Raw genomic sequence first — 23,189 nt, 5'->3', positions numbered from 1 at the left:
CAAAACCATACGAACTTATATAAAGTGTATACATTTAGTGTAAACTATAGCTATAAGTTAATAATTAATTAATAATTATAATTTTATAATTGAGGAATACATACTGATGTATTTTCTCGCACTCGTCTTGCTTGTTAATTAATCCAAGTACATAGGAAAAGTAGTAATAAATTAATTGTAAATTAAGATTGTTCTAAGCGTATCTAATAAAGATGTTATAAAAAAAAATTAAAAAATACTTTGGTTAATAGCCGTTGGTAGTAGTTCAAATAATATTGGAAATAGATAAATAGGTTTAGGTAGATATTAAGTTTAATTGTGTATATATAGTAGAATATAATAGACGTGTAATAGATAGGGTAAATAAGGTTTTGATTTTTTTAAAATTTTTACTTAGTTTCTTATTTATTATTTGAAATCGATTCAATTTTTTGTTAAATATATTTTTCTATAGGGATTATCAGAGTATTATGCGTACTTTACGGAAAATTAGTCATCATAAGAGGCTGGGATTTTTATACATTGGATTTTTCGTCATGATAATACTTCCCACACAAGAGATTCCGTAAACTCAAGAAATTGTGAGGACATCGTTTTAAGTTAATCGAGAACATCAAGACTAAATCGAGAAGGATGATTTCAAAAATCCAAACCACCAAGTTTTTCATAGACTGAAAAGAAATCTTGGCATGAATGTACTGTACCCAAGAGGAAATATTTTGAAAGGGACGAAGTAAATTTTTGGGAAAAATAGCCCGCCTGTGTTTTTTTTGCAAGGTTTTAATATATTCTTTTTTTTAAATATATTCTAAAGTCTCCTTTTACCAACTATGGGTTTATCTGGCCTGGATCTATAGTTTAGCGTGGGCTCCCAACCACGATCCTCAGCATTGAGCCTACCGACTGTTGAGTGACCTTTAAAATGAACTTTAGAAAAATCATCCCTCTTGATTTTTTACTCTCATAAATTTACGACCATGCCCCAGCAGGATTCGAACCCGCGGCTATCGCAACAGTAGGAGGACCGTCCTATCGCCTTAACCACTGCGCTACCAAGCCGGCTTATTATTATTATATTCCTGATTACAGTAACATACCATATATGATTTAGTTAAAAATAATCACGATGAAAAACAATTTGTTTAATTAATTTTATTAGTTCGTATTTATAAGTAGCGAAAAGAGCACGTAACTGAACAACTAGAAAACAAACGAATTGCCTAATAAAACTGTCCTTTGATCATAATTAGCGATCCTGTTACAATTTCATTTATTAGATAATCGTTATTACAATGGTTCCGCTTGTTATGGAACGCAATGTAAATACTGTAACACGATATACTTTCTCGTTATGCAATTTCAAGGGATTTGTTTATTTATTATGTTTGCACTGCAATAAAGAAAAGCGTGAAAATATTTATAAGCAAATATAATCGACGTTAATGCTTTTATATTTATCATTATATTTATTATAATGAATTAATCGTTCTTGATATAAATCGGAAGTAAGAATTTGCGAAAGAGAAAGGAATAAGGAAAGTACATAAAATGGGACATTTTTTAGAGTTAAATTACATTACAAAATAACTTTATTACTAGAAAATCGAGGTGTTCTAGGTAAAGATTTGCCGAAAAGTCCCGAGCCTAACTAATGCTAGTTTTATTGCATTAACCATTTTAAGTTTGTACTAACCAGCTAAAAAATTTCATGATATTCTAGTCATAAGTTTGTAAGTTATTGTGCTAAAAGTGACATTACTTTTCTTATTTTTAAAACATGATATTCATGATATTCTACTCATAAGTTTGTAAGTTATTGTGCTAAAAATGACATTACTTTTGTTATTTTTAAAACATGATATTCATGATATTCTACTCATAAGTTTGTAAGTTATTGTGCTAAAAGTGACATTACTTTTGTTATTTTTAAAACATGATATTCATGATATTCTACTCATAAGTTTATAAGTTATTGGGCTAAAAGTGACATTACTTTTGTTATTTTTAAAACAATGGATCAAAAACAATTTCGTGTTTCAAACGAAGCAATGGTTTAAATAGTGTTATAAGGACTCCGCACTATCTGAAACAACAATCAAACGTTGGTTTGCTGACTTCAAAAGTGGTGGTAGAAACATCGATGATGCAGAACGCAGAGGTCCAAGCGCTTTTGATCCAAATGAAGTGGTGAAACCCGAAAACATTTAAAAAATCCACAAAATCGTTTTGACTGATCGGAAAGTGAAGTTGTGTGAGTTAGCTAACATCGTAGATATATCAAAAGAACGTATTGGTTCTATAGTGCATGAGCATTTGTCTATGAGAAATCTTTGTTCAAAGTGGGCGCCGCGTTTGCTCACTGTTGACCAAAAACAAGGACGTTTTGATGATTCTGAGATGTGTTTTAAAGGTAACAAATCGGAATTCTTGCATCGATATGTGGATCGAAAAGCGGTATTAAAATATTAGAGCGGGACTGGAATGATTATGTGGCTCTTGATGTAGATTACGTTGATGAATAAGGCGAATTTTGAACAAAAATCGTGTTACGCCCGGGACTTTTCATCCTATGTCTTATTAGCAATTAAAACATCAAAATATGTTTTGATTAATTAATATATTGTAACTATTTATTGCCGATTAACCTACAATTTGTTTTTACAATAACATAAAAACTAATTAATACTGCAGTTTCTTGATTCAATAAACTTAACTGCACTACAAGATTAAATGGTTTGATTCCTTTAAGTCTGTGTTCTGTTGGAGTGCTATCCAAGAGTTGTAATATTCGTAGAACACGGAGACATAGAAATGGAAGTCAAATGGGAACAACCGTAACCATGTTTTGACTGACATCTCCGGGTGCTTCAGAACCATCACTTATTCTATGTCCTACAAAAGTCTATTGTTTTTTTTTAATTTTGTGTACAATTTTAACGAAATTTATTTTTATAAAGTTATTTTTATAACATTTACAACAAGAAGTATTTGTTTAAAAGCAAAAACGAAAGAAAAGTGTTGTGTTCCAGATTCTGAAAGTACAAATAGTGTATTTTTCAAAATCCACAATTTGTACATGTATTTTGTATTTGTACTTGTATTTTGACTCTCGTATCAGTTTCCATATAGGTATCTACAGAAAAGTTACTTTTTTGTATATCTGACCGGATGATTATGAATCCAAATGTGGAAGAGAACATTCATTCTCGATCTACATATGTTTATTCATAGATCTTTTACACGAAATGGAGATGAAAATATGACCATATACGTTCGATATTAGAACTACCAGACTGGTGAACAAGTGAGACGGGTTGGTTAGTTTTTATCCCCAGTGTCGCCTTGTATTGCCGTTCATCCAGTAGCATCTTCTTTTCTTGAATAAATCAATTTTTTAGTCTAGTGACAATTATAGATGTCAACAAGATCTCGATCAACAGATCAAGAACAACACAAAATAATTACTTTGGCTAAATACAATTGATTTTAAAAAATCTCATGCTGTAAAATCGTTTCCTCTTTTTCATTACTAAAGAAAAAAACATACCAAGGCAAACTAATTTTTCTACAAGGATTATTAGGGTGTTATTCGTCCTTGAATAATGGATTTTCTGTCCTGACAACACTTTAAGATAATTTAAGCAGTGACAATTTGAAAACACTAGATTTATTGTCTCATAAAATTTATATAACATTCAGCAAGCAAACCGATTGAATTCCACGGATACAAAACATAAAAGTGATGCTATAAATGTTGAAGCATGGGTAAATGAGGTAAAAAATATAGGATGTGTGTTATATTTTATGTTAATCATAATAATTGAAAGACAATATGAAATGTGAAAAGAATATAGTCATGAATGTATACATGTATATTCTGCACACAGGCCCAATGCATATCGACTTGAATTGCATTCCCTGATTTTATTGAATAAACGGATTAAAGAAGATAGCGGTGAATATGGAGGATGACAAATGCTCTGGTTGTCTTTAACATCTACCAATGATAACCGTGTCAATAAAATAAGGTATTTACCTCTCAAATATCGTCTATTGACAAATATAGATCTTGTTGACAACACAACATAATTATTTTGGCTAAATTCAATTGGTTTAATGAAAATATGCTGTAAAATCGTTTCCCTTTGTTCAATACCAAAAAAGAACACATCAAAGATCGAGTTAATGCTCAATTACTATCGCTGATTTATTTCAGTAGCTTTCAGCAGTAACTTCCTCTTTTCTTGAATAAATCAGTTTTTAAGTAAAATAATACTTTTTTTTCTGTTTAATATGCTTTTAGATATATTGAAAATATTGTATAACAAAAAGCTCTTGAGTTTTACATTAATGTTAGTTACACATGTCTTTATCGTTCTGTTATTGTTATTATGTTGTGGTATGTAAATTTTATTTAACGGTACTAGAGTCCTCCGGCGTCTAAAGTGACAAACTGACCACTTTACAACTTTTCATATGAGAGATCGCCTCTTATGTCTCTTTATTCTATGGTCTTTATTCTTCAGTATTCCTTCGTATTTCAGAACACATGAAAGTGATGTGTTCCCTCATGGTGATTTTCTTATTTATCCTGAGTGACGTTAGTACCTGATCGCACTGTACCTATATGTACCTGTCTTGGTATAAGTAATCATTCCTATAGTATCTTGGTGAATTTATAAAATTTATAAAACAATTCATTTTTCATTCTAAATAATATATTCGCTAATAGTTTATGATTGTATTAAGAGAGATCTATATTAACTTTAAGGGAATATTTGTATTCATTTCACAATATTTAAAACTAGATACATTGACGTTAGCGACTTTTAACGCTGTTATTCGTATTTGAAACCTAACTTTTATTAACACTTGGATCTGTAACTTTAAGAAGACAATTGCATAGTTTTCTCATCTGATTCTTCCTTTTTCAGTCTGTTATGATAGGGTTTATGATTTATCAATCAATTACTAACTGTGCATGCTATCACAGCGGCTATGACAAGATTCAAAATATTTGGTACAGACATTTTACATTGATGTTTAGAGACTTCTGCTTTTCTAGATATATCTCAGGCTTTTGATAAAGTATGGCATACGGGCTTGCAGGTTAAACTAAAGAAACCTCCCTCATCCGGACTATCAATTACTAAAATCGTATCTCACTGATAGACATTTTATTGTAAATCAAGGCGATGAACATACCGAATTAAATCCCATATACTAAGGAGTTCCGCAAGGTAGTGTACTGGGTCCAGTACTGTATCTTCTGTATACGGCCGATGTGCCCACCACAAAAATAACTACTGTGGCAACATACGCAGACGACACAGCGATCTTGGCATCCCATGAAGATCCAGTCACAGCATCAATAAACCACCTACAAACCCACCTGGATCAAATACAGTTATGGTGGAAGACATGGTGCATTAAAGTCAATGAAATAAAATCCACCCATGTAACGATTACCCTGCGTAGAAGAACATGCCCACTCCCCCAAGTAGAGCAAGTTAAATATCTTGGTATGCACTTAGATCGACGCCTAACCTGGAAGAAGCACATACTCTCTAAACGGAAACAACTGGGACTAAAATTATATCAAATGTATTGGCTCATCGGGCGCAAATCTAAGTTATCATTAGATAACAAGGTGTTGCTGTATGAGTCTATTCTCAAGCCTATTTGGTCATATGGAATCCAACTATGGGGTACCGCTAGCAAGCTTTAGAATAAGACTAATTAATTAAGATAATATTTTATACAGAAGATAGCTTAACGAAGTGATTTTCTGCATGCCATGTAAATATAATATAGACACAAGAAATACTTATTGCCTATAGGGCAGATTGTGGAATCACAAAGAGTAAAAAAAAACATTAGAGACTTTGCTCCTTGATAGAGATCAAGATTACCTCGAGGTGAAGAAGTCAAGATAATTTTTAATATGCATGATTTTTATAGGCCTGTCTGGTGTCGTACCGTACTATCGAAAATTGGCATGTAAGCGATAAATTGTGGCTTTGTGAGGCACTGGACGATTAGAATATTTTTGACGCAATTTCCGCTGAGTGGTAATAATGGAACGATTATTTTCAATAAATATTGTTACTATTTCTGCTCGTTCTTGTGGCGTATATTTATCCTAATAAAATTTGAACGTCTATACAATACAATGGTTAAAACAAAACTGAGCTAAACGTCATATAACCAAGATGGCGTGCTATCAAAATGGCAGCGGGACTTTTGCCCCACCTGTTAATATAGGAACTTTGAAAATTCAGGTTATTACTATAATAAAATTTCTCTTTTTTTCTGCTTTGACAATTATGCTCAATAAATTTGACATAATTTTACAGATGATAGATGATATAAGAAATAGCTGTAAATGAGCTATTCTTAAGATATTTCATTAGATTGTAAAATAGACAAGGATTTGATAGGTGATAGGGTCCCAGCAGATTAATTATATATAGGTATTGAATTTATGCGAGGGCTTACATTGCATATTTTATGTTAAAAATTGTTAATACAATTTGTTAAGTAATAAGTATTGTTATTGTATAGAATAGAACAAATTAAAAGAGGAAGAAATACAAAGGTACAAAAATTAATAATAAATAGGGGCAAATCAAATAATTATTTCCGAATTGGTTAATAGAAAAATAAATATTTGAAGAGAGCTGTATACTGAAGAGAAAATAGAAACAAATAATAGGGTAAATATATTTAATTTTTGATTATAATGGTTGTAGGGAATAATAATTGTTAGTACTAGATATTTAATATTAGGGTTATACTGCAGATATATGTTGATTAGTTGGTTAGAATGAAACTTAGGGATAAAATTTAGCTTGGTATGATTTATAAGCTAGGTGAAATTAGAACCGATAACAAAGAACCGGTTTACTTCAATAAATACCAAGAAGTATAGTCCTAAAATATTCAATATATGTAATATATAATAATATGACGAAAATAAAGTATAGGATCTCTAATATTAAGGTTATATATCCGTTGATTAATTTGATCTGAATTAAACTTAAAAGTAAAACTTATCTGATCTTAAGAAATAGATAACTTCTGTTTATTACTATATGGAATGGACGTCAATGTTGTTTTAGTATATTTTGGTAGTCTAAAGCAACAGGAACTCTTTAATATGGATTAGGTCAACAGTTACTAAAACAGAACGAATATATTCCACTAAAGAACAACTACGAGGGTCACTTAAAAATATAAATTTATTTCTAGATCAATTAATTTACAAGGAGATATTTTACAGCATTGGATAGCAATAGCCTAAAGTAATAATAATTAATATCATTTAATTTGAGTACCGTACAAATATGGCCGCGCCCCTAATAACCCGACAGTATCGCCTGCGTCTGCGCAGGTCGCGCGAATCCTCCTCTGTTATGACTCCCAGTCTCCACGTACCTCGGCCTCTGGTAGTAGTCTGCGCTGGTGGTAAAGCCGACGGGAAAAGCGCGAATCGGTAAGTTCGGCAACGTCGGGTTAAGGGCGTCGTTTAACGTGACGTCGTACTCGTTCAGGTCCAGGAGGTCGGGACTTTTCAGGCGAGGCTTCTGCGTGGTCCTGGGGGCTATGTAAGTTTGGGGACGCGATGGTTCCAGGTCGATTAACTCGTCGGGCTTTCGAGGCACCTTCACTATGACAGGTGATGGCTTGAACGGTTTACGGGGTGGGGGAGGCGCCTGTTTCTCCTCTTCCTCTTGTTTCTCATCGCTGTAGTCCTCCTCCTCCTCCACCCCCTGATCGGAAGCTTTCAGACCTACCGGCTGTAGACCTCGAGGACTGTACGGGTTACCACCACGACTGGGGAGGAATGGTCTCTTAACTATCCTCATGATAGGTTCCTTTCGTGGTAGTTCCGTGGTTGTGGTAGTCGTGGTAGTTGTCGTTGTCGATGGCTTTCCGGCGATTTTTTTCACATCATCTTGGTTTTCCTCCTCAGCATCATCATAGTATTCTTCGCTAGATGGCTTGCGCTTTAACGACGGTCTATAGCGGTTCCTAGGAGGTTCCGGTTTTCTGTTCCTCGGTCTCGATGACGACGGCTGTGGTTTAACGTCGTCCTTGTCCCGTTTATTATCGCTCGGAGGTCTCCTGTCCCGATTCCTCGGTCTCTTGGGCGTTGGCTCCTCGTACTCCAACTCCTCGTCCTCGTCCGTGATTTCGGGAGCTGCCGTGGTCGTTGTGGTGGTGGTGGTGGGACCACCGGCGTGGTTCTTGTACGAGTATTTCTCGGCCGCGTTCTTTGGTACCGGTAAGTTGATGCGTGGCGCTACTCGAGGTCTGTCGTAGATGGTGCCGGTGGACGGTTTGATGATCGGCCGCCCGTCTGTGTTGGTCTCCTTATTTCGCTTTCTGGGTCGGTCCTCGTAATCGGCGGAGACGTCGTCGTCGTACTCGTCGCTCGCCGGCCTTCTGCTTCCTTTCCTCGACGATTTCCGGTCGCTGGATGGTTTGCGATCGCGTTCCGGTTCGTCGTAGTCGTCGAGTGGGCGTTTGCGACGATCGTCATTTTTTTGACGTTTGTAGCCTGAAAAGAGAATAATTGTTAATCTAGAAGAACAATGTACAGACAGTGAATATGTCGTCAAATAATTTTGATTTCGTATTTATTGGAAGAATAATAATACTAAATACTATCAACTCACCACTCTTTATTCATCGCATAATATATTATATGCAGACGTTATAAAATGTTATAAAACCACTTTACAGGCATACTTAATTGAAATCAGAAGTAATAATCACATTGAAATATTAGTATGACTTCTGTTGTTGCAGATTAGATGAAAAATAACTTATCTTAGGGTTGTACGATGTTATTTTTACCAGAATGTATGCTGAACTGAAGTAATCCATCAAAGGGTTTCTAAGCGAGCTGAAAATAATGACTAGCAGGCATAGGTAGATGAAATTATGGTCAAAATAGTACGAGTCAACAGTTAAATGTGTTTGTCAAGGATTTCCATGTTTCCAAAATTTTGTTATTATCATTCTTACTTATATTGCTTCTCTATCTATTTCAATTCATTCCAATTCTTTTCCTTTTTCAATAAATTTGTGAATTCATATTGGATCGGATTGGAAATCAATCAGCTGCATTTCAAATTTTTCAATTTCCAACCATTCGAAGACCAGGATAAGTCCAGTTTATTAAATGATGTTACAATTAAGTCTCGTTGAAAATTCCTTCAATGAAGAATCAATTACAAAAATAAATTCAATAACTTCTTTGCCTGGCTTCTTATGTATGTTTAAATCGTTATTTTTTAATTAAATATGGAAAATACTTGTAGTCTCTTAATAATATCCGAAAGCATAGAGTTTAGCTTCAAAATCGCAAATGACATCTATCATGACGATAATTGTTTTATTTGTACCTTGAAGCGTCACATTCAATTCATTGAATCGTTGGCATATGTCTGTAAAAACATATATTTTGAAAGTCACATAACATCCAACAACTGTAGATATTATTCAGTTTTTCTGTTCAATTTTTTAATTAACCAATTTCATTACCATCCCTGATATAGTCTAATCAAAGTAGAAATGAACTTACGTCATCAAGATATATAACGTATTGCTTATTGCTGTTTGTAAACTCTTTTTAATATCAGGCAATATTTTCTTTCTCATTTTATTCTAGTTCAGAAGAGATACAATAACGTCTGATACTTTCGAACATGTTACCGAATCAGTCTGCAAAAGTCGTCCGCATAGGTCGCCTGAGAAATTCTGGAAAACATTGGTGATAACAAGAAGTTATAAACCGGAAAATGTTAAATTGATTATTACTCTGGTTGAAAATATGGAAGTCAAATAAATAGTCGATCAGAAATAGATTACGTCACTAACTTCAATAATAACGGTTTGGATGAACTCCACGAGACACACAGAAGGCCTTGACAAATTGTGAACTCATGGCGGAGACTGTGACAGAATGAGTGAGTGAAGCTTTCTGGATGTAGGATTATGATTCAATGCTGACAATACCAAGACAGAGAGTGGAAACAACTAAAGGTGAATATAATTAATATGGGATACCTATAGAAATTACAAATAACTGTAGAGTGTAGAGTATTGTAGAATGTTAAAATTTATGTGCATAGATATGTGTGTAATTATTTAGAATATATATGAACATTTAGTTAATGACTATTTAGCAGAAAATATATTAGAGATAACGTAGTGATTAAATATAATTTTATCAGGAAAAATACAAACAGGTAGTAACAGGAGAAACTAAGGAGAAATACAGTGATATCAGAATGATTTGACAAAAAAAGCAGAGCAACGAAGGAATGAAGAACTAAACATAAAAAGGTAAACATGTTCACTAATGAAAGTAAAATACACTACTTTGATGCATAATTGTTAATTAGGCGAATTAAACCTCTAGGTCATACCACAGCTGGTTTAGAAGTGAATTCCATGCAAATATAATAAAATAACTCTAACCTATATACTATTGTGGCTATTTAATTAACTGTGGTTTAAGTCCTTCGTTATATATGCCCTAAATCTACCGTAATGTTAAAATAAATTATATTCTATAAACATTTTTTATTTATTTTATTTATATTAGAACGTTGTTATATATCGAAGCTAAAATAAACTAAAATGCGTAACATGTCAACGTTAAATACGGTAACATTGCGCCCTTTTGACGTCACAAATTGAGATAATGTGAGTTTATTTCTACTTTGAATAGATTATATATTATAGTCCCTCCAATAAAACAACCAATGCACGTCATATTTGACGCTAAATATACTGTCAAATGTAGTTTATAAGAATTTTTTAATTCGTTTTAAACTCGTAATTTTTATTTTTCCTACTCATTTTAGCCCTAGTTAAAAGAGAATGCTATCAGTTGTGTCGGAATATGTCGATTTGTATTGGTACCGATCGATACTGTTACCAATTATCAACAAAATTTTTCGAAATATTAATGATAATAATTAGAGGTAATAGAGCGGCAAATGTTATAAACCCACATTTTAAGTTAATGTGGCAACATTGCGATGTGCTGGTCTATACATTGCATATTGCATAGAGATCGTACCATTTATCTTGTTTTATTTTTTAAAGCGTTGGAAACTATCTACTGGAGACGACTATCGATTGTCGTAATTGATTAATTTTTATTAGGCCTATAAATTAGTATTAAAGGACATTTTTTATTGTGAAAAATACAGTATATTTTTTTCTATTGTTTATATTGCTCGTTGATAGTCGCTACTTTTTTCCATCTTTTAGGCAATTTACGGAATCCATCTTGAAAGGATCGATGTATCTTTGGGGCTATTCACGAATTGAGGAAGTAGTAATCAGAGGGAATTAGGTCTGGACGCCGGGTAGGCCTAATTTGCCTTCCATTTTAATGCTTCCACCGGTTTTGCAACATTAGGTCGAGCGTTATCATGCTGACCATTGCAAGAATAACATTATTGTCTTTGTTCTATATAAACATCAGGATAATTTCAAATATAATTTTAAAATTATTTTTGATTTAAAATATTTTATTCTAACAGTATATTTAACTAGCAGTTAATTATTTTAGAAATCTATTATTGCATATTTAATTTGATTTTCAATTTTTATGCTTTAGGCAGTTTATTTAATTAGTTTATTATAATAACAAGTGACAGCCTTTTTAAGATTTAAAAGTATTCTGTATTTCAGTGAGTTATTTTTCTTTACGTAAATTCAATGCCAATTTAGAGACTTAGAAATTCAAAATTCAATTTCCATAAAAACTCAGATTAGAAAAATATCTTTCACATTTTATTATTGGTAACAATTTTGTGTATATATTCGCACCGTAATTGGATGATGATCATCGATAAGACCAATATTCTGGGTAAGTTCCTGATAATCATAAAGCACGTCTTGGAATGTGGTTATGCACACATAAATTATTAACGAAATGTTTCCATAACATTTGAAAGCTGATTTACGTCGCGTTCAAGGCCTACTACAATCAAATCGCTTTGCGATCGATCTCAAGAAACTATTTATACGGAATAATTAAAAAGCAATATGTGTTAAAATTCAAAGTCGCCATATTTCGTAAGGTATATTCTGCGAATGGTAATACTGAGAATGTCTCAACATATCTGGATTTTTTTTCTAAACAATTTTAGACATATTTAAATACAATGAAACTGATGTATAACAATAGAGATAACAATATTTAATTTACCCAAGTCATCATCTTCGGCAGCTATATCATCATCATCATATTCCTGCTTCCTTCTATCTTTGTTCCTTCTGCGATCTCTGTATGGTCGTCTTCTGCTACTTCCTCTTCGACTTTCATAACTGAAATAAACAAAGAAATGAATAAAAATATAAAAATAAAATTGATATCAATGAATCGAAGAAAATGTAGAAAATATAACTAATTAAAAAATCCTTGGTTTAAAATTTCCAAAGGTCTGCAAATATTTTACGCTTTTTTCAAAATAAAACATTAAATTGTCAAGTTGTTTTAGTGATGTATATGCGGACACAAAATTTAAAATACTAAACAAAGTTATTTTAAACGGTTGTACGATAAAATATCATGGGATTCTAAATTATTCTTTGTTTATATGAAAGAACAGGTTGTGTTTTCATTTCCACCTTTGGCAACACATATTGAATGTTGAAAATAAATTTTATTAAAAAGTCGATAAGAATATCGTTCAGTATTTTTAACAAAGATATAGAAAAACAAAATTATTTTAAATAGATTATTATTTTTCGACAGAATCTATATATATTATATGTTGTATAATGTTGGTTACGGCCTTACTATCGCAGCCGTGTACAAGGATGTTTTAAAACTTCCTAAATGGTAAGCGAGTAAGACGGGTTGGATTCCGGGAAAATCATAAGGCTTTTCCCTTTTGCATTCATTCAATTAACTGGAATAAAGTTAGTCATCAGTCACAAAGCCATCGAAGCAGGTTTACCCGAAGACCTGATAATTTTACTGCGTTCCTTTTGTCGGATAGATCCTTTTAAGTAAAGATCGGTAATACAGTCTAGACTGGCCCTAAATCAGTCAAAGCAGGAGTCCCCCAAGGTTCCCCATTAGCCCCAGCATTATTCAACCTCTTCATGCCAGACATCCCAATGACGAAAGATGTGGAAACCGCCCAATATGCGGTTGACACAGCTTTCTTCACCAGTTCCCGTTCTGTAGATGCCGCTCAGAGAAAACTTCAAATTCAATTAAATGCCACAGTTCAAAGGTTAAATTTCTGGAGGTTGCACCAACCCCTAAAAACCCAATCTATAATCTTTCACAATCAGAGAGACATCCGCGCCTACCAACTGAGAGTGGAAAAAGTTTCAATCCCGTGGCGACAAAAAGCTACATATCTCCAAAGGCTACGGTGTCGCCACAGTGCTTAACCCTCTCATCTGTAGAAAAAGTAAATTGTCTCCGATGATTAAAGTTTTGCTTTACAAGCTGCTTATCAGACCCATCATGTTATATGGATCTAACACTTGGTATCGGTTTATCAGGCCGGAACTAATGGAAAAGCTTCAGGTAATGTAATACAAACTTCTCAGGCAAACTCTGAACGCATGGTTTGTCGGAGATACCCAAATTCATCGGGAAACTGACAACCAGAAATAAGACGGTTCGTTTTCTCCTTATACAAGAAATTCCATGCAACCTTAGCTCTCTCCAACAATTCCCACACCAGATCCCTATCAGAGGCGTTCCCAATCAGGTAACCCCGCAGACTATCCCCCCAAAAGCGGTTCTTCATGGCTCCAAAGGTTCTCATATCCAAAAATAAAGCGCCTTCACGGGCAATCCTCTCTTATAAATTGAGTTAACATCAGCAAGGAAACCTTTTCAGCTGGTAAATCAGGTCCAAAAAAAAAACTGGTTACGGACTAGATTGTGATTTGAGGGGCCCATTTTATTTACTCTGTGTAATGCTTTGGATCGCCTCAGGTCCTTTTCTTATAAAATAGTATTTTGAAATAAAATGACAGTTTTTGTGTTTAAAACCATTTTCCATTTTATAAGTTATATACCTTCTTATATAGTTTTTTTTAATATTTAATACTATTTTAAGCTGTTCAGATGTTATAACAATTCGATGAATTAACTACTAGACGGTCGGAAGCCGATCGTATTCATCTTAGTGTTCTTTTTCTATTTTTGAAATAATTTTAAATACATTTGAACATGTGACGTCATTTTTATTGCATTTACGGTAAAAATAATATAATTAAATGCTAAAATAGAAAATGGATGTTTACAAGGAAGTGTGTGAAATTAATTAACTTAATGCAGATAGGACAAGACTAAGAAATAAGTAATAGTAATAAACAATTGGCAATATTGCAAGCGAGAATCATTACAATTTTTTTTATTATTAAATGTTATTTAACGGTACCAAGGAGCTATATTTATTTGTTCGTGTGTGAAGCTGTCTCTAATTTTTATTTATTGTCAAAGGTATGAACAAAACCAAATCAAACGAAAATTGTCGATCAGATATTATACTAGCAAAATGCTCTATTTTCTGAAACGATTGATTGTGTTTAATATCCTGAGTAAGGCAATATAATAACAACAATCATTTTTAAGCGTTGTTTGTTTAGTTGGATGAAAAAGCTCAGTAGAATTTCAATGGGCAAAAATTTTAAAAAATACATTTATATATTAGGAATCAAATATATTTAACTGTTTAATATTACATTATATTTAAACCTTGTGTTTTTAATTTTGGAAGAAATGTCTTTTAATGTTAGTGCTTAATGTTAGAACTAAAATTCATAATATTTAAGGCAACAACAATATACAATTAGAAAATAAGTTATGAGTTGTAAGAGTAGACTGCCTTTTATTAAGTATTTTGAATTTTTTTATACATATGTTAATTACTACTTAATAAAATATTTTGTTAAAATGATATTTTTTAAATCGCTCTATAATAAATATTTCCGCTTGAAGCGCCCTCATGTGATTCAGATGCGCAATATCATATTTTTATAGATGGGATGTCGCGTTCTATGTCTCTTTCTTATGGATACAATTGACATAATTACAGCTCCTTCATGCGAGTCTGTACATTTTTTTTTCGAAAAGATATTATTCTAGCAGTCGTCGGTAATTCCACGGTATCAATTTGCTCATTTTATACATTAATCCCAAAGGCTATGCCCAGTCAAAAGCTTATGAGATGTCCAGGAATATTACAGGGCGGTATTTCTTTTCTTCGAATACCTTTTCAACAATCGCTGTTACTCTGTGCGCTTGGTCGATTGTCGCGATGCGATTTTGAAATCCAAACTGGAAATCTGGTATTTCTGTAAAAGGTTTAATACGTTTTAACAGCAGTTTCTCAAATAATGATATCGGAGGTAGCAGCAAAATACGCCTACAAGATCCGACTTATTCTGGCAGTTTGTTGTTCTCAGTATATGTGAGTTTTAATTCAATCGGTAACAAATGTTGAACATGTTAAAAGAAAAGGAAAGAATTGAACCTGAGATATAGGTTAATGTATAATTTAATTGAAAGAAAAGTACAATTATCAGTGTATAATAAATTACTATTATACAAGCAAATATTAAAACATATATGGCGAAATGTAATATAAATACAATGTAATATAAGTTTTCTCAAAATAAAGTCGTAAAAAGCTTATTACGTACACCTATATACTATAGGATTGATCACTTACACAGTGACCTCCAGATACTGACTGTCACTCAGAAAGAAAATAAAGAGAAATGCAAGGAGACATGAGGGGAGGCTCCATTCTCATGTTAATATATCGAAGTACTGCACCTCCCGAATAATACGAGAACAAGACACAAACTGAAAATAATCAAATCTTTTAATCTTATGAGTTAAGTTCAATCTTATGTGAAGCGTATGCAATAGACCGGAGACTTAGTTAGGATCAAGGGGTCCTACTAAACATATAAGGTAGACCTAGATTGAAGCGATTATAATGATAAATTGTAGGCTAATTGGCAATGACTAGTAACAATGCAATAAATAATTACAAAAAATAGGTGTAAGAGATGGTAATATTGAATATTTTAAGAGCCTTTTTAGCGTTTCTAATTCTTGGAAAATTAAAAATAGTGTTACTAACGCCATTTAGTGATCAAAGTTAGTCATTGTAAATAAAATTGTATTCAAGTCGAACAACAATTGAAATAAATATTGAGACACTATACATTTGAATGTCTGATTTTTTCATTGTAAATTGTATTCAAATAGCGGATGCCAAGGAAATATTTAAAACGGGAATATTTGCTGTTGTGTAGTTAGAAATGGTATTGATTGAATTGTACACGTGTATACGTCAATATTGTCTCGACATACTATTCTTAGATTGCCACCACTGCCATTTCTATTAATTGTGTGAGAAAATCAAATATTGATAAAATCAAGTTCTCCTTTGGAGCTAATTTTACTCTTTTAGCCTGATATTTCGGCAGTTTCGATTAAGAGCCTGATTATGAAATATTGCTCCTACAAAGGCTCCATCTTTTTGTATATTATTTTCAATCGTGGATTCAAATCAAATCAAAATCAAATTAATTTTGTAATAATTGGAGTCAATATGTTTGATTGAAATATCTCTTAAATTTTATAGAACTGAAATTGCTAGCTGTCGAAGAAATTATAAACAATATAGCAAACATCAAACTTTAGTTTTAAACATTTCACGGTACTTTCAGTCATAGTCCTTTTTAAACAACGCCTTATAAATAGAGGATAGACAAAACTATATGAATACCATATAATATAGTGCATCTTGTTGCATGTGGGTACTACTGATTCAATGAAAATAATGCGAAGCATATGTATTGCTCACATGCTAGGTCTTGTGGATTAGGCGATCCGCCTGTTGCCTACAGTCAAGCATGAGGGAGGTTACGTTATCAATAGGGCAGCAATACCGTGTTATTCAGTTGGATTACTCAGAATGAATATCTCGATATCCACAATGATAAAATTCTTACTTCATATTCCAAGATAAAAATGCATCCATACTTACAGCCAAAAAGTTTCAGGCTTGGTTTGAGGGGCATCAAAATATCATCAATTATCTTTCCTGGTAGCAGAATTGTCAGACTTCAATAGGGGACCGGTTATGGGGAGTTATAGAGCAGAGAGTGAGGAGTAGATTTCCATCTCTAACATTATTGAAGCAATAGCCGAGTCAATAGTTTCATCTTATTAATAAATAAATATTGTGTATATGAGGTGTTCATATTATTTTGTTGACCCCCTGTAGGTTAGTCATTAATCCATGATGAGAGTTTTTAATATTTAAGGAAACTTGAATTTAGGTAGCTTCTTTATTTCCTAGTTAAATTATATAAGCTTCTTCAATAAAGGTGGATTGAAATTTTTATGGAAGGAAACAAGCTATGTATATTAACCCAATTGTTTTTCGATGTGAAAATATCCTGTATAGACCATGACGCGAGAAAATTGATGAGGACACTTCGAAGTCTAATCTAGACTTATCTGAGTGGACTGCACACGATGAATCCACTCCAAAGCGTGGGAAAACAGTCGGCCGGCAAGGTTATGGCGTCTGTATTTTGGAATTCACATGGAGTAATTCTCATTGACTACCTTGAGAAAGAAGGACCATCAACAACGACTATTACATAGCGTTATTGGACCGTTTGAAGGACGAAATCGCTAAAAAACGGCCGCATTTGAAGAAAAAGAAAGTGCTGCTTCACCAAGACAATGCACCGTCAGTGAAAACGATGGCAAAAATCTATGAATTGGGTTTCGAATTGCTTCCTCATCCACCGTATTCTCCAGATCTAGCCCCCAGTGACTAATTCATGTTCTCAGATCTCAAAAGAATGCTCGCTGGGAATAAATTTTCGTCGAATGAAGAGGTGATCGACGAAACTAAGGCCTATTTTGAAGCAAAGGACAAATAGTACTATAAAAATGGTACCGAAAAGTTGGAAGCGCTTATGCACTAGTCGCTACTGGACTGATGGAAACCATATTTGGAGATGCCATCTTCTGACTGTGTCGACTCCGTTAGTCCAACTCTCAATAAATTGAACCAATAATTTAATTTCATGGAACTAACAAAAACCCTTACAAATTATTCCCATTTCCTCAATATTGAAAATAGTATGAAGCAATAATAATTGATAAATTGGTTTAATATAAAAATAACCTACATATCCTTTGTACCGACAATCTTCAACCATGCGTCAAAATCAAATAAGTTCCGTGACAAATAGTTGGCATAAGTTTACCTTTGGGAATAACTTATTACCAAATAAATATTGGGAAATCCGAACCTGTGTGTTAATGAATGGTTCGAAGTTTCTTCGTACCTCGTCACATTTTTTTGGTAGAAACCTTGGAGGATTCTCAGAATGATAATGTATTTGCTGTCACCAATTAAAGCAATTTAAACTAAAACCAAAGAAAATTTTCCACGAAAAGATTCTTGATTATTTCTGGCATAGTGCAGTTATATATATCGAAATGCTCTAATAATCATTTAATTAATAATTTTTATTTACTTGGTAAACACAAATAGAACACAATTATTCTATTCATGTTACTATATTTGCTTGTTTTTAAATGAATTCCCAGCACTTAAGGAAGTATTAGCACTTTCTTTGCTATTGTAACGTACATTTGAGTATTACAAAGAAAAATATATTAGACTAACACTTTCAATAGCACTTACAAAACCAGGTATGCGCACTTGTAGAGCGTGCCAGAAGAGCGCTGGTTCCTCAGACTATTAATTCAAATAAATGAAAATTTATGAAAATTGCTGTATTCTGTTTACTGTGTGCTACAAGTCACCTCTTCTTTCCACTAAATAAAACAATTTTAGAAGTAAATTAAAAGTATTATTCTTTTATTTGTATTATTTTATATTTCTTAATTCTTAACCTTCACTTATCTTGCTGGTGTATTGATGAATTGAATGTAAATACATTTGTAAATTAAGATTGTACTAAGATGCAATTGTACTAATGCAAGATGAAAACGAAAAAATATTACAAGAAAAATATATCAAATATTTTACTTACCGCTCATCTTCATATTCCTCATAATCATCATCAAATACTGGTCTGGGACGAGGTCTAGGTCGCTTCCTACCTCTATTTGATCTAGGCCTGTCATCGTAATAATCATCGTCGTAATATTCATCTTCGTAGTAATCGTACTGAGGTCGTCTCCTTCTGTTGGGCCTGTACGGTCGTCTACCGCCTACAGGGCGCCGTGGCGCGGCAGGCAACGGTGTCGCAGGATCACCAAGAGGCGGCGCTGTGGTGTAGATAACCGCCCTTAAAGGACTAGCTGTAGTGGTTGTGCTTTGCGCTTTATAAAGAGCATCGTTGCGATGCCAGAATTTCTTCGAGTTCTGACAATCGACTTCGGAGACGAAGTGGCAGATGAAAGTCTTCTGATCGAAGGCGGTGTAGTTGGCACAGAGAAAGTCGTACCTGGTACCGAAAAGGCAGTGATGGTAGACCTGACAAATAATAGAGACAAATGAGAAAGTCATATACATATAAATATGATTACAATTTGATATCCTATAACATTTTTAGCATAACAATCCAGTTAATCTTAAATAAAACAGTGCCTTTTATCCATTAAAGAGCAGTATATGTTAATATTACATACAAATGAGTGTAAACTGACCTAGAAGACCGATGGGTAAATTTTGGACAATCGAGTAGTTGCGGAAAATTATTTAAAAACGGGTTTTTACAGATTTTTTTATTAGAAAAAATAAATTAAAGAATACCTCAGTTAACCTTACTAAGAACTATACATTTAAGTTGTGTTACAATATTATTTTTTGCTATTATATTGTTATATAATAGCAAATTATATTTATATTATATATATATATATATATATATATATATATATATATATATATATATAATATATAAATAATAATATATATAAATAATATAATGCATTTATTATAGTTATTTTACAGGATTAAACAAATAATTAGATAGAGATTAACGAGAATTTTATATAAAGAAATAATGCAAATTTTATCGCTATTAGATGATGTTTCTCCACTTGGTTATTAAGTAATATCAAAATATTTCATAAAAACTTGAAATCCAAATACAAAAATATAAATTAATTTAAATGTTGCCTGAATTAGAATATGGTTTATTAAATAGTTATTCAATATCTGGTAATAATAGAATTTGTAATAGATTTTTTGAGATAACACTTTATTACCTCTATTATTAGGCTTGTTGTTATGTTATTTACCCGACTACTGGAATCATATCTTTTCGAAAGAAAATTTAGAGTCTCGCATTAAGGGACGGTCTCAACACTTAAAACTATTTTGGCTGGAGTTCCACAGGGTAGTGTCTTCCATAGACTACTCCTATATTTGCACTATACTGCTGATATGTGATGCTGATGCAATAACAAGAGAAACAGAACTTGGGACATTTGCCGATGATACAGTTATAATGACAAAAAATTTATCTCTGTTTAAGGTTGCAGAAAAACTACAAGCAGCGGTTAACAAGATCTACAAATGGACTAGAGACTGGAAAATATAGCTTAATAGCTCCAAATCTGTCCATGTTAATTTTGCGTTGTGACAAAAACCTAATCACTTGACGGATGCCCAATTTCTCAAGCAGAATCAGCTAAATACCTCGGAATATATCTCATGGTAGGTTAAATGGGAAACATCACGTTAAACAAAGGGCAGAGCAAATTAGACTCAAAGCTAAGCAACTGTACTGTACGTGACAAACCAACTAGTAATCTAGCGCACCCAAAACAAAGTTCTACGATTAATTACCAATGTTTGTCGTTAGGTAACCAACAAAGAGCTACACCACCATCAAATCACAGCAACGTGGAAGCGATACAGTTACTGGACAACACGTAGGAAATCAGAAGATTGAAGAGAACCAAACCACATGAACGTGTAGTGTATAAGTGTATTTTTAACTTTAGCTTAAATAGTTTTAGTAGATTAGTGTTATTTTAATTTGGGTAATATATACAAATGTATTAATTCCGTACTCGCCTTGCTTGTGTATTAATGCAAGTACAACAGAACAGTAGTAATAAATTAACTTGTAAATTAAGATTTTAGTGAACATATCTATTGTAAAATGTAATTCATAAAAAAATATAAAAAATGCCAGAAATAGTGAGTAAGCGATTGTAAGAATCCATATTATTGAATGACAACGCTTCACTCCACATTGCAAGAGTTGTGAAGGATGCAGTCTTGCAACTCCAATGCTAGTTTATTCTAATTATAACTTCTCTAGATCGATATACTGGATTGTTTTAGTCTTGTTGTGAAATGTTGAAGTTGAATTGATGCCAAACCAACATCGTTCTTTCCACACGGTATCGCTATGTTGCCAGAAAGATGGGAAAAATATTTTGGTTAGTATATATTATATCAGTATTTATTTTATATCTATTTCTTTCGGATCAGTTTTTCTTAACTTTTATTTCTCTTTAAGGTAATTTTTTTATTAAAGTTTCTAGTAAATAATTATACTCTTGTAAATGGAGTAACAATCATTTAAAAATATATAAAAGATTATTTTCAGAGCTGTAACAACTTCGGAGAATCAAATACACGTATACATGATGTTTCTTTAAGTTATGTTATAAATATAAGTATGGAATAATAAATGAAATAATACATGTTTGTATATTAAAATAGAGAATATATGAATAAAACAATTTTGATGTTTAACTTTAGCTTGTATATTAAAATAATAACAAACAGAATTAGATAATTTATTCTTTACAATTTGGAAATGTATATTGAAAGAATGTATTTACAATCATTAATGTAACCATTGACTTTCCAAAACTTTGGTCTATAGAGTAAATAATCAAAATAATTTTTATAAGGTTCAAAGAATAAAATGTCATATAGTTACATATATTATTGCATTAATCATTAAGCACATATAGTTCAAAGTGTTTTTAGTAATGCATAATGGATATTTGTGACGTCGAGATATTGCAATGTTGACGCATTAACGCTGAGTCTTAGTTCAGTTTGGTTTTGACATACAAAAAATTCTAATCTAAATAAAATAATTGAACAAAAATGTTACCAAAAATAATTTATTTTAACATTATGGCATATCTAAAAACTACAGTTAATCATGCAGCCACAACAATTTATAGGTAAGAGTTAAAATCTCTTATTACTATTGCTTTCAAGGATTTTTCATACATCCGACAGCCGGTCGTCGTCTGGTTGTCAGATGTACGCTAAATTAAAAAAATGCCGAAAACATTAGATATTCAGGGTCACAAATTGATTTCGGCTTTAATAGTTTATTTCAAAAAGGAACGAGATAATGGAGGCCCTCTTTTGCTGGTAAATTCCGTTAAAGAGGTAATTATTGATGATATTAAGTAATGTAAGTCCCTACAATTTTATTGAAAATGTTTTTAACGGGTTGCTGCCGGGCTAAATATTACTGTGAGTACTGTGAATAACATCGCTTACAAAATGAAGAATAATACGTTAGATTCACCCAAGAAAACCCGTCTACAGACAAAGTGGGTAACGAATCTTGATCATCTTGATATTGGCTCTATTCGAGACCAAATATACGAAATGTATAAGAACAGTAAGTTCACAAATTATTTTATCGATATAAATATAATTTAATAAAATTATTTTAGAGAAAATTGTCTGTCTGAAAAGTATACATAAAGGAATTAGGGACATGCAGCTTTTTGAGGGATGTAAGACATCCTTTTATACATTCTTACAGGGCATATGTTTTAAATGGTGTAGAGATAACCCTCGGAGAGGTTTAATAGAACTTCCAGACATTACCTGAAAAAGAATTAAATTTTTAAAGGCATAAAATAAGACCAAGGAAGATAAACTATTTGAATTTGTGTATCTTGATGAAACTTGGATATTTCAAAATGGTTCATTGTGACACTCTTGGCAAGGCGGTAACAACAAAAAGCGTAAAGACAACAAAGATTGATGGAAAAAGGTAAAAGTTACAATAGCACTCGATTAGGTTTTGTTGGTCATTATATTTATTAATAATTAATTACAGATATATTGCTGGTCGAGATATTCCATCAAAAATTGTTTCGATATGTGGAAAATACAGAG

The 23,189-nt window shown here is 32.5% G+C and overlaps 1 protein-coding gene across 1 annotated transcript in view; it reads right to left on the bottom strand.

Moving 5' to 3' along the window:
- Positions 1-7,223: 7,223 nt before the first annotated feature.
- The window catches only part of Cpap1-h (cuticular protein analogous to peritrophins 1-H), a 93,115-nt gene continuing 77,149 nt past the window's right edge, over positions 7,224-23,189 (bottom strand). Inside the window, exons 6-8 of the mRNA XM_076404170.1 lie at positions 19,102-19,547; positions 12,239-12,357; positions 7,224-8,563 (exon numbers count right to left, since the gene is read on the bottom strand). Coding sequence (XP_076260285.1) covers positions 7,359-8,563; positions 12,239-12,357; positions 19,102-19,547 — 1,770 coding nt within the window. The 3' untranslated portion in view covers positions 7,224-7,358. The remainder of the gene's footprint in view (positions 8,564-12,238; positions 12,358-19,101; positions 19,548-23,189) is intronic.

This window comes from Rhynchophorus ferrugineus, unplaced genomic scaffold (assembly GCF_030347505.1).
Source record: "Rhynchophorus ferrugineus isolate W39M unplaced genomic scaffold, kcgeb_rfMv2 rfM4, whole genome shotgun sequence".
NCBI classification, from domain to species: Eukaryota; Metazoa; Arthropoda; class Insecta; order Coleoptera; family Curculionidae; genus Rhynchophorus; species Rhynchophorus ferrugineus.
Note: the sequence above shows the minus strand (reverse complement) of the source record. Positions and strands in the feature narration are given on the sequence as shown.